At 41.2% G+C, this 17,667-nt stretch overlaps 1 protein-coding gene across 1 annotated transcript in view; it reads left to right on the plus strand.

The window, feature by feature from the left end:
- HGD (homogentisate 1,2-dioxygenase) overlaps positions 1–6,926 on the plus strand; it is a 41,893-nt gene extending 34,967 nt beyond the window's left edge. The window contains exons 13-14 of the mRNA XM_061167944.1: positions 4,001–4,182; positions 6,661–6,926. Coding sequence (XP_061023927.1) covers positions 4,001–4,182; positions 6,661–6,810 — 332 coding nt within the window. The 3' untranslated portion in view covers positions 6,811–6,926. The remainder of the gene's footprint in view (positions 1–4,000; positions 4,183–6,660) is intronic.
- The last annotated feature ends 10,741 nt before the right edge of the window (positions 6,927–17,667 follow it).

The raw sequence follows: 17,667 nt of genomic DNA on the forward strand, positions 1-17,667 counted from the left end.
GTCTCCTGCATTACAGGCAGATTCTTTATTGGCTGAGCCACCAGGGAAATTAAAAATTATTGACCCTTTCTTTATGACTCTGTAATAAGTTCTTCAAAAGTATTAACACATTTATTTCTCATAACTGTTGTTAAAGATAGGTATCATTATCCTTTCTTTTTTTTTTTAAGAAGATGCAACTGAGCTGTGAAGGGTCAAGTCCTCACAGCTAGTTAAGTGGTGGAGTCAGTGAAGTATTGATGAAGTACTGGACGTGAAGACAGTCTGATGCCAGAGCAGACAGTCATGGGCATTAATGGATGTCCCTAGCACAGTGCCCAGTGCATGATATGCATCCAATAAATATTTATTTAGTAGGTGAATGCATCACCAAGAATGAATAAGATACCTCATGGTGTACTTAATGAAGGTAGCATTTTTAATTGTGCTAGCTATAAATTCAACCTAAATGTCAATGCACAATTCTTCTTCCTGGATATTGCACTTTTGTACACAGAGTTCTGGAAAGACTCTGAGGTGCATTTCAGCTGTAACATTCTTTTTTAAAAAGCCCCTTTCTTTAGTTAACCTCAGCACTTTGTCCCTCTGGGGCTCTTGTCTGTATGTGCCCAGGTGCCAGGGCTTTGACTAAAATGAGCAATGTAGGTGTTTCAGAGGGTGGAGGACAAAGGCCTTCAGAATGAAAGAAGGTCACTTCATGGTCAAATGTCAGCATTGCCTTTTTCAGGTGACATCAGCTGAAAAGGATGCAATTGGTTTAACGCTTCAAAGACACCAGATACTTTGCGAGTAGAGATATAACAAATTTTGTCCTTTCTGAGGAATATCAAGCCCATCACATGTCCTAACTCTTCTCCTCCTGGAAGTTAGTCCCCTAGAGGACCTGTTGTCAAGGCGAGAGGCTTGGTCTGAATTATAGTCTGACCCTAACATACTAATCCTTGGTACTTCCCTACTTCACATAGTTCTTTATGGAGGGTGCTGTATACGCCAGAGGCACTGGTTTTCAAATTTTAACATATGTCAGTGTCACCTGGAGAGTTAAAACATAGATTCCTTGGACCCACCCTCAGAGTATCCAGTGTAGGCCTGAGAATCTGTGGGTTGTTTTTTCTTTTTTAAATGGTACTATAATTGCTTTCCCATGTTGTGTTAGTTTCTGCTGTACTGATTCACATGAAGTGAATCAGCCAGATGTATCCATCTATCCAGTCCCTCCTAGACCTCCCTCCATGAAAATTTGCATTTGTAACAAATTCCCGAGTAATGTTAATGCAGCTGTTCCAGGAACCACACTTTGAGAGCATTAGAGGATATAAAAATCACTTATTAATAGAATGCCTTTAAAAAAAATTCCCACAGGTCTGCTATCAGAGAGTTGAACTAGTTGGTGTTGAGGTGGAACCTCAGAATCTGCACTTTGAACTAGCAAGTCAGGGATTCTGATGCCGAAGCTCCACAGACCACATGCTGAGATATGCTGGCCTGGGGCTTGTCTTCCCCATCCAGGTTCCCTACTCTGCTACAGCGCTCAACCCACTACTTGACTTTAATTTGTAATTCAGACTGCCTGAGACAAGTGACCTCGTGAATGCCTCTTATAACTTCTTTTTTATAAAGAACTCTGAAATAAATTTGGCTCAGGAGAGACAGATCTCAGAAAGGCTTGATTGCCCTGAGTTAGTTGGAAAAACCACAGAACCCTGAGTTAGAAATTATTTTTTACCAGAGACATTAAAAATAATGCTTTAGCAATAACCAAAATCTTTGCTACTTTGATGTGACTTTACAGAAGTGGAGAATGATTTCTGTAGAAATATTGCCTCCAGTCATCTTAATGCACCTTAGTCGACTTGGATTCAGCATTAATCAAAAAGGCAAGGTCTACCTTCCCACTGTCCTTTGAAATATAGAAAATGATGTAGAAATGTCATCACCAACTCATTGCTACCTAAATTCATATTCAGATCAAAGCTGAACTCATTCTTGCTCTCTTCTTAAAATTAAGCCTTGAAGGTGACCCTGAGGACACATACTAGATAGAGGAGTATGCCAGAATATTTAAGGCATGAGCAGAACTGCTTTTAAAATGTAGACACTATATGCTTACAGTTACTTTTCCCCCTCTATTTCTGCTTCATGGAGAAACAAGTAGTGCTATAATCTAGGTCTTGCGTTTTCTGCAGGGGCCTGCAGCAACATTTTGGTTTCTGGGCAAAATGTTGTTTGGGCAGTTCCACAAGGAAGAGAAGGGGATAACAGAGGATGAGATGGTTGGATGGCATCACCAACTCGATGGACATGAGTTTGAGCAAGCTCCAGGAGTTGGTGATAGACAAGGAAGCCTGGCGTGCTGCAGTCCATGGGGTCGCAGAGTCGGACATGACTGAGCGACTGAACTGACCGACAAGTATTTTGCCACTTGCCTATATTCACATGTAGGGAAAAGGAGTGGAGTATTTATCATGTCAAATGTTTAGCTTTGCAATGTTTGCCAGTGCCTTCCATATCTCTCTACTCTGTCTATGATTTGCAGTGTCAGCACTCTCACAGGACTGACTAAGACTATGAGGAACATTAAAGAGGCTGCTTCTTACTCATTTCTATCATAGTACTTAGCACAGTGTCCATATATGCTGGTTGGATGGATAGGCAGATGAATAGGGAGGGGAACGGACAGATGAATGGATGGATGCATAGATGAGTAGATGTTTTCAAGGTGTTGTGTTTCTTTTAATTCTTGCTCTAAATAAAAAGCTTTGTTTAAACAGAAATGTAAGATAGAAAGAGTGGGAACATGGTGATTTTTGTCAAATTTTGTTGATTCCAGGAGGCACAACTAGGACCAATATACTCAACTTACATGAAAGCAAATTTCCATTTGACTTAGGAGAACTTTCTGATGCCCAGAGTCTTCAGTAATATGACAGATTCCTTTGTTGAGTAGAGCACTTCAATTCACAGGAGGCATGCAGGTTATTTATCAGGAATGATATACAGATTATTTTTGTATTGAGTAGCAGTACAGAATCCCTTGGTCTTCCCTGGTGGCTCAGATAGTAAAGAATCTGCCTGCAGTGCAGGAGACCTGAGTTTGATCCCTAGGTTGGGAAGATTCCCTAGAGAAGGGAATGGCTACTCATTCCAGTATTCTTGCCTGGAGAATTCCATGGAGAGAGGAGCCTGGCGGGCTACAGTCCATGGGGTCACAAAATGTTGAACATGAACGAATGACTAACACTTGCACTTTTTTTTCAGGGATCCCTTCCAGTATTAAGATTTTCAGGTTCTTTGAAGAGAATGTCAATGCAAAAGGAATGAATCTAAGAAGCATTTTGGAAAATGAAAGAATAAGATGATATTAGATTCAGATACAGAAGATATTTGTTAAAATATATGGTATTTATGGATTAGATTATAGATAATAAGATTTTTTCACACAAATTATTATTTGATAATGGACTCCAAGTCCAGGGTTCTTTCCTTATATCCCATTTCCAGCAATGTATACACACACACACACACACACATACACACACCACTTTAATTTTCTAATTTGTAACCAGAAATATGGTGATGCCCTGTACTACTGTGAGGCTATTTGGGAAGGAATTCAGATCTGGGAAAGTGGATAATTTTTATATGGGGCTTGTAAGCCTAGATGATGGAGTACATTCACTCTTTATCATGATTTGTATGTTACTTATTATTAAAATTCGTGTTTGGGCCCTGCTTTTCTTTAGATCTAGCATAAGTTCATTCAGGCAGTGAAACCTAAGACTTCTGTTAATCTACATAGCCACGGAGTAGGGCTTTGCATACCAAGAATTCCACACTAATGAATGTTTTATGGTTGTTTTCCTGTCTATGTTCTTTATTATTTCTATGAAATTTTATGATTCTCCTCTCTTCTTGACATTCTGTGGAAATAATGTTTGAGAAGTCTCAGTGTTTGGGGTCCTTGCCTTGGATAATAAAAATACTTTTTCAATCTTCCCAGGGAACTGCATGAGTGAATTCATGGGACTCATCAAAGGTCACTATGAGGCAAAGCAAGGTGGGTTCCTGCCAGGGGGAGGCAGCCTGCACAGTCCAATGACTCCCCATGGGCCTGATGCCAACTGCTTTGAGAAGGCCAGCAAAGCCAAGCTGGCACCTGAGAGGATTGCTGATGGCACCATGGTAAGCAAGTTAGATATGAGGCTCTGGTGGTCTCTGGGATCCCCAACCTTGTTGAGAGGAATGTCTATTTTTTTTCTCCAAAGTCACAGAGGAGAAGTCTGGAGAGGAGAGTGTCTGTCTGTATGTTCCCACCTGTGTATGCACACACCCTGTGTGTATACTAGATGCCTGATGTGTTAGGATAAAAAGAGCTTTGTACTTGGAGTCAGGTCTAGGTTTGAATTCTAGCTCTTGGTTCCTGTGTGACCTTGAGGAATTTACGTAACTTCTCTGTGCTTCGTTCTCTCCATCTGTAGAAAAGTTAGGGCATCCCGTGAAGCTGGTGGCTGTGATTTAACCCTGCTGACTGGGCCACACTGTTCAGACAAAAGGGGGGACATTATTAATACTGTGTCAGGAGTCTTCCCTCATCTGTATGTGGCCCTGTATATATAATATATATATATATATATTCTGTCTCAGAGTCCCTGCTTTTTGAAGTCATCCTCCAGGACCATGGCAGCAGGGTTTGCAGGATGTCACTTTTAGCTGGTTTCTCAAGCCCAGGAGGGTCAGGAAGCATTTGCCTGACTATAGTCAGGGCTTGTGAGCAGCAGTTCTCTCATTTTCTTTTGCTCTCCTTTGGCAAGGGATGAAACTGATGAGATTTAAAAGCTATTTTGTATTCCTCCTGTGTCATGCTGTAAACATTGAAACTGAACACAATTGCAGTTGGCTGCGGTACTTGATTTCATTTTATTTTTGCATTCTTGGAGGTAGAGTTTATGAACCACAAGGAGTAATTTTATGTGACATCATATGCAAACTTGCTTTACATTTTTAAACCAACGCCTTCAATGTTACCTGACTTTAAAATCAATAGCACAGACCGGCCTGACTCCATGCCCAGCTTGCAAACCACCTGAGCAGAGAGTTTATCTGCCCCTCTACCCAACACAACGCAGATTGCTTTCAGTCCCAACTCAAGGACCAGAGTCGATGAAGCTTATCTTCAGGGGCAGGATGTGAGTCCCATCTGCCAGACCTCAGCTCTGTTTCCCCTTGCAAGGGCCTCTGCAGTTTCTGTAGAACACTTTCACCTCTGTGTGAGAGCTCTATGAGATATTCATCATCTTAAGCTACTACCTCCGAAAGTTCCTAGAGGTACACAGGCTAGCCCATAGTTACCACTTAGTAACCTTGAATGCCCAACCTGGCTTTGGATAATGTTACCAGGGAGCAGTGTTCTGCAACAGTGAAGCACGGGACAGGGCTGTTTTTATGAGGAACAAGACTTTGGGTCTCCCTCCCCTTTTCCCATTATGTAATTTGGATCCAGGTTCATCCACATGCCTTATCCTTATACTACTTTGGAATAAATTACCTTTATAATACTGCCTTCATAGCTCAGCTGGGATGGGGCTTTGTTAGTCCAGTCAGACAGGAAGTCTCCTAAGAAACAGTTAGCAAAGAGCCAACAATAATTATGTCCATAATAATGATCTTTATATCTGACTAGTGCTTTATAACATGTCCAACACCTCACATCAAGCTTGTCATGGAAAGTCAAGCAGGGACCATCATCTCTATCATTATAGATAAAAAGAAGTTAATACATATTAGAATGTATGCCAGACATTAACAGGGGTTCTCTGAGTTGTGGCACAAAGAGAATTTTTATCTTCCTTTTGTCCATCTATATTTTTAGAATTTCCAACAATATGAGTACATAAGAATTGTAGGGTTTTGTTTTTTTTAAAGCCATAATTGGTCAGAAAATCAGCAGTAGGTGAAGCTGGAATGTCAAGGATGCACAGGGCACTTGCATATGCTTTCTGTTGCAGACAAAACCTGCCTGAACATAAAAGGACACCCACCATTCAGAACCTTCTGGGACAGGGCTTTTAAAAGTGCAACAGCCATTCCTGCTCCCTTCTTCCTGCCTCCTCAGTCTCTCTTTTCCTTCTTTTCCCTTCCCTAGCCTATCTCTTGGTCAGAGTCCTGCAAAAGAAAGGCTCAAATCCCAAATCTGCAACTTCTCATTACTACCATCTTAGACAGTCACTTCCCAGCTCTGAACCCTAGTTTCCTCATCTGTTAAATGGGAATTATGTTCTCTCTCACATGGACATAGCCACCATAATGGCCCCTGAAAAGAATAATCCCAGGACTCTCCCACCTCTGCCCTTGGATCTAGCAAATTTAGCTCCATGGTGCTACAAGAACAATGTGATGCTTATGTGCCCAACTCCAGTTTAGTAAGAATAAAACTTGAGTGTCAGAGAAGCTGAGGGTTTCATATAAGCTATCACCCACTTGTAAGTAGCAGGACCAGAGTCAGAACCCAAGGCTTGAGTGTTTTCTCCTTCCCATGCAAGCACATGTGATTTATTACTCAAAGAGTCTACCTACCCATATCTTCTCTCTTGACATCTAGTCAAATGTGTTTTATTATCCACCTCACTTCCTCTTTCTTGTCTCCATCCTCATTCCCTACAGGCATTTATGTTTGAGTCTTCCCTAAATATGGCCGTCACCAAGTGGGGGCTGAAGACCTCTAACTGTCTGGATGAGAACTACTACAAATGCTGGGAACCTCTCAAGAGCCACTTCACCCCCAATTCCAGGAACCCTGCAGAAACTAATTGAGACTGGAGCATGATGCCATAGTTGAGAATGGATTTGTGTGATTGCCTTCAGAATCCCATGCCCTTGGGCAGTGTTTGGGGAGGGGGGTTGGTTAAAATGGAAACTCACTTTTTCATAGTCAAGGAACTTAAACACTTTTAGAAATGTAATAAGTTCTGTCAGCTTAATTACTCAATAAATACTTGCTGGTGTTCTGTGAAAGTGACAATTGGTCATAATCAGGCATTGATGAGGCAGGCGTGGGGTGAGGGGATGGGAGTCCATGAGATTGGACCAGGTGATTAGGTTCTCCTGGAGTGAGAAGACAGGCAAAAGAACAGAAAGGAATGGGAAGTGGTGTTTGTCACTACTTTGTAGTTTGAACACATTTCCCTCACTTTGTTGCCATAGTAGCAGTTTTGATATGCTGCTACCAAATTTTTATTTAACATTGAGTAATGTGAGTCAGCTATGTGTTGGGGCCTAGGAACTAGGGTTGCCAGATAAAATAAGATATCCAGTTAAATGTGAATTTCAGATAAATCATGAATAATTTTTAGTATATGTCCTGTGCATTACTTGGATATACCTATACTAAAAATTATTTGTAGTTTATCTGAAATTCAAATTTAACTGATATGCCTCTATTTTTTTTTTTCCCCTCACTGCACAGCATGTGGGGTCTCAGTTCCCTGACCAGGGATCGAACCCTTGCCTCCTGCACTAGACAGACAGTCTTAACCACTGGACCCCAAAGGAAGTCCCACACCTGTGTTTTTATTTACTAAATTTGTCAATCCTACGAGGATATGGAGGTCAAGAGATAAGCATGGTCATTGCCCTTATAGAGATTACATTATAGACAGGGAGACAAAAATATGCAAACAAAATAATTGCAAATTGAGAAACATGCAAAGAAGAAAACAAGTAGGAACTGAGATGGGAATGATGGGTGGGAGGGGGACATCTTTCTTCAGGTCTTTGATGAAGTGACATTTAGCCAGACCTAAAGGATAAGACACCTAGGGCTTCCCTGGTGGCTCAGACAGTAAAGAATCCACCTGCAATGTGGGAGACCTGGGTTTGATCCCTGGGTCAGGAGGATCCCCTGGAGAATGGAATGGCTACCCACTCCGGTATTCTTCCCTGGAGAACCCCATTTTGCAAAGAGTTGGACAGAACTTAGCAACTAAGCACGATATACAGGTGCTTTGGGAACTGGGAAGGGATAGGAAGGAGCAAGTCATAGGAAAGGTAGGGTTGGTCTGGGGTAGGGTGGGGAAAAGGAGCATTCCAAGAAGAAGCCTTGTGAATTTAAGGAACTGAAAGGAGGGTGAGTGTGGGGAGCCCAGGACCAGGCCATTGCAATAGTCCAGGCAAAAGACACCATTGTCCTGGACCAACGAAGTGGCAGCAGAGACCGAGTGGATAAATCCATGAAAGCTTTGGACTAGACCTGAAAGAACTTGTTAGTGGACTGGATGTAAGGGGTGTGGGAAAGAGGAGTTGCCGATGGCGTGGGACTATTGTGGGTTTCTGGCAGTGGCATTTCTTGGACTCAAATGTTGAGGTATCTTAGTAGCTGATGTGCCTTCCCAAAGTTCCATACCATATTAAGACAGCTTTATTAAAAATTAAACATTGTAAACTAGTAAAACAGTTAATATTTTTAAATAAAAATTTTTAAAATTTTTATTTATTTGCCCAGCATATGGGATCTTTGTTCTCTGGCCAGAGATTGAACCCATGCCCCCTGCATTGGAAGTGCAAAGTCTTAACCACTGGACCACCAGGGAAGTCCCTAGATAAATTTCTAAATTGACCACTACAGCAGGTTGCCAGGGACTCCCCTAGACCCCATCAGTGATCACCATCCTGTGTTGGCCAGCTGCTTCCAGTTGCCAGCAACACACTCACAATATTGCCTGAGGCCCAAACCAGAACAAAAGTTCTGAGGAGTGAATGGCCCTGCACACAGTCCTCAACCAACAGAGTGGAAATTAGTGGATAAATCTGCCAGTTCTCTTGCTCCATACCTCTGAGGCTTGTGTTCAGCCAGGGTATTAAGCTTCACTGCCCGAAGTGGCAACTTCTGAAAAAACATCCATTAGTAGCTTCCTTCCCTCTTACCTACTCACTCCCCTGCAGTGCTTGCTGGAATATTCTCTAAAATAACCCCAAAGCAAGACAACCACTAAATGGTCCCAAATTCCAGCGCTTACATAATGAGCTCACTCTAGCAATGGCTCAGCAGTAAAGAAAGTGAAAGTTGAAGTCGCTCAGTTGTATCCGACTCTTTTCGATCCCATGGACTGTAGCCTACCACGCTCCTCCAGCCATGGGATTTTCCAGGCAAGAGTACTGGAGTGGGTTGACATTTCCTTCTCCAGGGGATCTTCCTGACCCAGATATCAAACCCAGGTCTTCCTCACTGTAGGCAGACACTTTACCATCTGAGCCACCAGGGAAGTCCTCAGCAGTAAAGAATCTGCCTGTAATGCAGGAGATGAAGGAGACTCAGATTAGATCCCTGAATCAGGAAGGTCCCCTGGAGAAGGAAATGGCAAGCCACTCCAGTGTTCTTGCCTGAAGAATTCCATGGACAGAGGAGCCTGGCAGGATACAGTCCATGGGATCACGAGTCGGACACAACTTAGCAACTCAACAATGACCCTCCTCTTATACACAAATCTAGACTCTCACCTATTTTGGTTCACTCTGTTATCAGTGTGCTGGCAAAACCTTCCTAGAGCTAAAGAAACATTCTGGGTTTACATCCATTTAGCATCCAAGCCCGTGTACTTTATCTCCCTGTTGCTGGCAGCAACTTGTCAGCAGGAGACAATATTTCACCCAGTCCAGGCTGTTCACACTAATTAAAAAAAAGATATAGTTTCCTTCTGTTGTGCTTCAGATCAGCTAGAAAGATCTGTATCATTTCCTTAATTCTCTATTCTTGAAGATATGTTTCTCTATTATTCTCCCAAGAAATAAACCATCTGTTTGCTTAGAAATTTAAAACTCTTCTTAAAAAAGAAAAAAAAAAGCCACCCTGATTAGGTTTCCTCCAATGACAGGAGAGTTTTCTGCTTGACATCTTTATATATTTTCCTGTTAGAGAGAATGCCACAGAAGTCTCCCTTCTTTTTTTTTTTTTTTTTCTTTTTGGGAGACTTCTCACAGCCCAGGCTACTAGCAGTGGCTCTAGACAATGGTTCACAATAAGGGTGATTTTGTATCCCTCACCCAAGACATCTGTCAAAGCCTAGAGACATTTTTTGTTGTCACAACTGGGGAGGGTGTTATTGGTATCTGTTAGGTAAAGGTTAGAGAAGCTGGCAAACATTCTACAATGCACAGGACAAAGAATTATCTGGTACTGAATGTCAATAGTGCCAAGGTTGAGGAACCCTGCTGTGGTTTGCATCTTCACCTGTGCATTGGAGCTCCTGGTAGTTTCTGAAACTCCAGGTGCCCAGGGTGTATCTCGGATCAATTAAATATATGGCAAAAACCACTACAATATTGTAAAGTAATTAGCCTCCAACTAATAAAAATAAATGGAAAAAAAAAGAAATACTGAGGGTGGAATCCAAATGAGAATTTTCTTGAAATCCCTCAGGTAATTCCAATGCGCAGGCAAGGCAGAGGGCCACTGTTCTATTAATGGAAACTATCTTAAAATCAGTATCCAAAACATTCTGTTTGCAATCTTTGATTCTGGTGCAAATCTGGGCTTCTTGGGTCTACAGAAAGGAGGTGAGAAAAGCTCCCAATGTTTCAGTGAACATACATTGAAATGGGATAGGATGGGGTATGTAATGAGCAACTACCCAGGAGGGGAAGCCACTATCAGGCAGTGGTGGGAAGGGCCACTGCCTGCCTCCAGAAAGCACACACTTTGTTGACCAGATGGGGCACACAGAGAGATGGAGGATGAGAGGGAACGTGGAAAACCTAAGGCCTAGATGTAAACTGTAAAAATTAGTGTGTAGTTTCTGTGTTGTAATTTTCTAGAGTGATGCAAGAGTTATCACTTCTGAGTTTGAAGGAAGTTCTGCCCTTTCAGAAAGATATTTTACTACTAAAATGGAAAAAAAAAAAAAAAGGCTTGAGAGCTGACATTTAAATTTCTTTGTTACATTTAGTAAATAGGCTTTAATTTGATAGAATCAACTTTATATAATTGTGTGACAATCTGAAGTATATCTAAAATTTATCCTTTTGTGAGTCAGTGTGGTACCTAATTAAGAGGGCAGATGCTGAAACCAGACTGCCTGGATTCAAATCCAGGCACAACTACTTGTTAGCTATGTGATCCTGAATGAGTTATTAACCTTTCTGAGCTTTTGTTTCCTCAGCTGTAAAATGTGGATAAAGATAATACTTACTTCATGAGGAATTCTGACTCTGGAATCCAGACTGTACTTATAGCTGAATGAGTTTGAGCAAGTGACTTAACCTGTGCCTCACTTTCCTCCTCTGAAAGAAGGAAATGATTTATTTCACAAGAATTTGGTAGGAGTTTAAATGAGACAATGGGCTTCCCTGGGGGCTCAGTGGTAAAGAATCCACCTGCCAATGCACCAGTTGAGAGTTCAATCCCTGGGCCAGTAAGATCCCCTGGAGAAGGACATGGCAACCCACTCCAGAAATCTTGCCTGGGAAATACCATGGATCGAGAAGCCTGGTGGGCTACAGTCCATGGGGTCTCAAAAGAACTGGACACAACTCTGACTAACACAACACAAAATGAGACCATGCATTGAAAGCACTCACACTGCTTTTGGCACCTAGTAAACATGGTCAGATTTAGATATTATTGTTGTTATTGTTGCTATTGTGATTCAGTAAATACTTATTAGTTTCTGCCTCAGAGAGGCCACTGTGTAGCCTACTGTAGGATATGCTGGAATGAGTAAGTCAAGGTCCTTGTCCCTAAATAACTAGCTTTTAGCTGTGGAGGAAGGTATGCACTCTTCTAGTGCAATAAGTAACAGAAGCCCGAAGTACAGAAAATTTAGAAGTACTTATTGCCTTTTTCCATCATCTTTTAGGTCTGAAGAAAACCATATTGAATTTTAATTTAAGATCTCAACAGTGCATATTAATAGCTCAATTAAAGTGAAAGCTAAGACAGAATCTAAAGTGCCTTTGATATAAGTAGTTCGCCTATGACTAACTATAGAGCTTTTTCTGGAGGAGTCTTGCCTAACCATGTGGGCCTTTGGACTCTAATTAGCCTACTCTAGGTTTTTTTTAAATCTAAAATTATATCAGAAGCTTTGACACAACCCACTATAGCACTATAACAGTGATACTTCACAAAAAAACCAAGTGTGTGCAATTCTATATAGTCGCTGGAAGAGAAATTTAGCAAATGGAGCAGTTTTGCTCATTCATGAGCATTTACTGTCCTTACTTTGGATTTTATAAATAAAATTAAAATCTGAACAATTATATTTTATAATAAATAAAAGGACATGATATCAATTAAGAGTGCATTCAATTATACATGAAAATCTAACATTAGTTTAACAACTAAGACTTTATCTCATAAAAGAAGTCTGAGGTTGGCAGGTCAGGACAAAGACAATCATAACACGAAGTTAGCTGGGAGCCAAGTTCATTCCGGTTTTCTGCTCTGCTATTCCTGAATATTTCATTCCATCCCCAAAGAAAGGCAATGCCAAAGAATGTTCAAAATACAGCACAATTGCACTCATCTCACACGCTAGCAAAGTAATGCTCAAAATTCTCCAAGCCAGGATTCAACAGTACATGAACCGTGAACTTCTGGATGTTCAAGCTGGATTTAGAAAAGGCAGATGAACCATAGATCAAATTGCCGACATCCATTGGATCATCGAAAAAGCAAGAGAGTTCCAGAAAAATATCTACTTATGTTTTATTGACTATGTCAAAGCCTTTGACTGTGTGGATCACAACAAACTGTGGAAAACTCCTAAAGAGATGGGAATACCAGACCACCTTACCTGCCTACTGAGATGTCTGTATGCAGGTCAAGAAGCAACAGTTAGAACTGAACATGGAGCAACAGGCTGGTTCCAAATCAAATAGTGGTGCTGGAAAAGACTCCTGAGAGTCCCTTGGACGGCAAGGAGATCAAACCAGTCAATCCTAAAGGAAATAAGTCCTGCATATTTATTGGAAGGACTGATGCTGAAGCTCCGATACTTTGGCCACATGATGCAAAGAACTGAATCACTGGAAAAGACCCTGATGCTGGGAAAGACTGAAGGCAGGAAGAGAAGGAAACAACAGAGGATGAGTTGATTGGATGGCAGCAGTGACTCAATGGACATGAGGCAACAAGCTCCAGGAGTTGGTGATGGAGAGGGAGTCCTGGTGTGCTGCAGTCCATGGGGTCACAAAGAGTCAGACACAACTGAGAGATTGAACTGAACTGAACTGAACTGATTCTTGGATATGTCTTAACTTCACCTCACTTCCATGTTCTAGGTCAGAGGAAGGGAGGAAAGCAAAAGGGTACCAGTACCATACTGTCTTGATGACTGTGGCTTTGTAGTGGATCCTGAAGTCAGGCAGGTTGATTCCTCCAGTTCCATTCTTCTTTCTCAAGATTGCTTTGGCTATTCGAGGTTTTTTGTATTTCCATACAAATTGTGGAATTATTTGTTCTAGTTCTGTGAAAAATACCATTGGTAGCTTGATAGGGATTGCATTGAATCTGTAAATGTAGATCAATGGAACAAAATAGAAAGCCCAGAGATAAATCCACGTACCTACAGACACCTTATCTTTGACAAAGGAGGCAAGAATATACAATGGAAAAAAGACAACCTCTTTAACAAGTGGTGGTGGGAAAACTGGTCAACCACTTGTAAAAGAATGAAACTAGAACACTTTCTAACACCATACACAAAAATAAGCTCAAAATGGATTAAAGATCTAAATGTAAGACCAGAAACTATAAAACTCCTAGAGGAAAACATAGGCAAAACACTCTCCGACATAAATCACAGCAAGATCCTCTATGACCCACCTCCCAGAATATTGGAAATAAAAGCAAAAATAAACAAATGGGACCTATTTAAACTTAAAAGCTTTTGCACAACAAAGGAAACTATAAGCAAGGTGAAAAGACAGCCTTCAGAATGGGAGAAAATAATAGCAAATGAAGAAACAGACAAAGGATTAATCTCAAAAATATACAAGCAACTCCTGCAGCTTAATTCCAGAAAAATAAATGACCCAGTCAAAAAATGGGCCAAATATCTAAACAGACATTTCTCCAAAGAAGACATACAGATGGCTAACAAATACATGAAAAAATGCTCAACATCACTCTTATCAGAGAAATGCAAATCAAAACCACAATGAGGTACCACTACACACCAGTCAGAATGGCTGCTATCCAAAAGTCTACAAGCAATAAATGCTGGAGAGGGTGTGGAGAAAAGGGAACCCTCTTACACTGTTGGTGGGGATGGAAACTAGTACAGCCACTATGGAGAACAATGTGGAGATTCTTTAAAAAGCTGGAAATAGAACTGCCATATGACCCAGCAATCCCACTGCTGGGCATACACACTGAGGAAACTAGATCTGAAAGAGACACGTGCACCCCAATATTCACTGCAGCACTGTTTATAATTGCCAGGACATGGAAGCAACCCAGATGCCCATCAGCAGACGAATGGATAAGAAAGCTGTGGTACATATACACTATGGAATATTACTCAGCCATTAAAAAGAATTCATTTGAATCAGTTCTAATGAGATGGATGAAACTGGAGCCCATTATACAGAGTGAAGTAAGCCAGAAAGATAAAGACCAATACAGTATACTAATGCATATATATGGAATTTAAAAAGATGGTAACGATAACCCTATATGCAAAACAGAAAAAGAGACACAGATGTACAGAACAGACTTTTAGACTCTGTGGGAGAAGGCGAGGGTGGGATGTTCTGAGAGAATAACATTGAAACAAGTATACTATCAAGGGTGAAACAGATCACCAGCCCAGGTTGGATGCATGAGACAAGTGCTCAGGGCTGGTGCACTGGGAAGACCCAGAGGGATGGGAGGGAGAGGGAGGCAGGAGGGGGGATCGGGATGGGGAACACATGTAAATCCATGGCTGATTCATGTCAATGTATGGCAAAAACCACTACAATATTGTAAAGTAATTAGCCTCCAACTAATAAAAATAAATGGAAAAACAAATAAAGTATGAAGAGAAAAAAAAAGAAAAAGAAAGCAAAAGGGTAAAGGGACAGAAGGATTTCTCTTTGGGAAATGTCTTTTATTGAGGAAAGAAAGCCCTCCCTAGTAGATTTCTCTTATGTCTTAGGTTCAGAACTGGGTTACACATCCACCCTTAGACCAAACCAAGTTCATTCCCTGGAGTGGGATCATGCCCACTTTCTCTGAGTTAAAGAGACTTCCACCAGCCTTGTAAATAAACCAAGGTTCTATTAGAAGAAAAAGAAGGAGAGTGAGTGGTGACAAGTAAGAGTTGACGCCTGCCATGGATACCTTTTTATGGGAATTCAGCAAGAATAACATGAGAGGTATTGGTTTTGAATCAAATATTTTCATGTTCAACCTCCAAGAAGAGATAAATCTTCTAATACTTGCTTTACACAGAAAAGTGCTCCAAATATCTGCCTGATTTCTCTCCAAATACATCCTTATTAAAGGTACAGAGATTTCCCAATACCCTCTACCTTCAGTTATGCATCAGTTCAGTTCAGTCACTCAGTCATGTCTGACTCTTTGCGACCCCATGAACCGCAGCACACCAGGCCTACCTGTCCATCACCAACTCCTGGAGTTTACCCAAACTCATGTCCATTGAGTCAGTGATGCCATCTAACCATCTCATCCTCTGTTGTCCCCTTCTCCTCCTGCGTTCAGTCTCTCCCAACATCAGGGTCTTTTCAAATGAGTCAGCTCTTCGCATCAGGTGGCCAAAATATTGGAGTTTCAGCTTCAACATCAGTGCTTTCAATGAACACCCAGGACTGATTTCCTTTAGGATGGACTGGTTGGATCTCCTTGCAGTCCAGGGGACTCTCAAGAGTCTTCTCCAACACCGCAGTTCAAAAGCATCAATTCTTTGGCGCTCAGCTTTCTTTATAGTCCAACTCTCACATCCATACACGACTACTGGAAAAACCATAGCCTTGACTAGACAGACCTTTGTTGACAATAGCCCACCCCGTTATCAACATCCCCAACCAGAGTGGTATGGTTGTTATAACTGATGAACCTACATTGACACATCATCACCGAAAGCCCATAGTTTACTTTAGGGTTCACTCTTGGCATTGTACAGTCTATGGGTTTGAACAAATGCATAATGACATATATCCATCTTTATAGTGTCCTACAGAGTAGTTTCACTGCCTTAAATGCTTTGCCTATTCTTCCTTCCCTTAGTTGCTTCCAGATTATGGTCATTACGAATTAAGTGTCTATAAACATCCATATGCAGGTTTCTGAGTAGGCCTGTTTTCAACTGTTTTTGCTAATGACAAGGAGTATGGTTGCTGGATCACATGGTAAAAATATGTTTAATTTTGTAGGAAACCAACAAACTGATGAACTGCTGAAGTGACTGTATCATTTCGCATTCCCATCAGTAATGAACAACAGTTTTTTAAGCAGGGTTCTTGAAGAATTGGACAAGTTGTTGCTCCTATCCAAACCTTTCCTATAGAGTTAGGCTGTGAGACTAGCAGATCTTTAACAATCCTTCCAGCTCTAACATTCTATGTACCTGTGAATGTGCTAGAAAACCTAAGAAAGTGCACATGAGGGTCCCTGCTCTTGAAGGCACCATCTTTTAATCCCTCCAGGCTTGACTGGCTGTCTTTTCTCAGTATTGGGCTTCTCATAACATCTATCTTTATCCGTTTCAAAGAATGGTTAAAAATTGCCCTCTGAAGTCAGGTTGCCCAGATTTCAGTTCTATCTTAGTCCTTATTAGCTAGAGGACTTGAGCAAATTATTTAACCTCTAAAAATCTCATGATGATGAGATTTAAGGTATCATTCTAGTGATGATTTTTAAGGTATGTTGGGAGATATATAAAGCCCTTACTTTATCGTAGTGCCTAGAACACAAGTAAAAGTTTAATAAGTGTTGGCTGCTATAATTGTTCTCCATTGTGAATTCCTCTAAGAAGAAGCTGTATCTTCATACTAGTATCCTCAGTGCTTAGTAAATGACTGGAGCTCAATAAGTATTGATATATGATCAATGCAGAGGGGACTTGATGGTGAGTGTCCTACTAGAATTTAACAGGACACAAGTTCCTCCATCCCACTGCCTCCAGGAAACCAACCATCTTTAGAACCGGAAGGCCAACTCCTTCTCCTTGTGGTCTGGCGTTTGTCTCTCCTCCTAAAGTCCCTGATGGGACCAAACTGCTTCTGGACCACTCCTGTAGAGCATGATTTTGGAGCAGAAGCTGCCTGCACAGCTTCTAAGACATGGCACTGGGGTTACTGAAACCCTCCACGTCCATCTACCTTCATCCAAGCTACTCCATATAAAATACTACTCTTTGATACTGTCTCCATCTCACATAAAGAATAAAACCCTCTTTAGAAAACTTTCATTCATGTGAAACATATAACGTAAGTAGAAAAAAGTGTTTAACTGTGCAAATGTAGTTTCGTAAGTCCCGTCTCCCACCTTTTCCTCCTACCCACAATTGTCTATCAGATTGCAGTCCTTGAGACCCTCCTGTGTTGATTTCTGGAGCAGCCTTAGTCAAGTTGCCTGTTTCCCCCATCCCCAAGAATTTTCCAGAATTATTAAATAAGAGGAATGATTTAAATGTGATTGGTGGTAAAGAATTGACCCTACAATGATAAGGT

This window comes from Dama dama, chromosome 19, assembly GCF_033118175.1.
Source record: "Dama dama isolate Ldn47 chromosome 19, ASM3311817v1, whole genome shotgun sequence".
In the NCBI taxonomy this organism is placed as follows: Eukaryota; Metazoa; Chordata; class Mammalia; order Artiodactyla; family Cervidae; genus Dama; species Dama dama.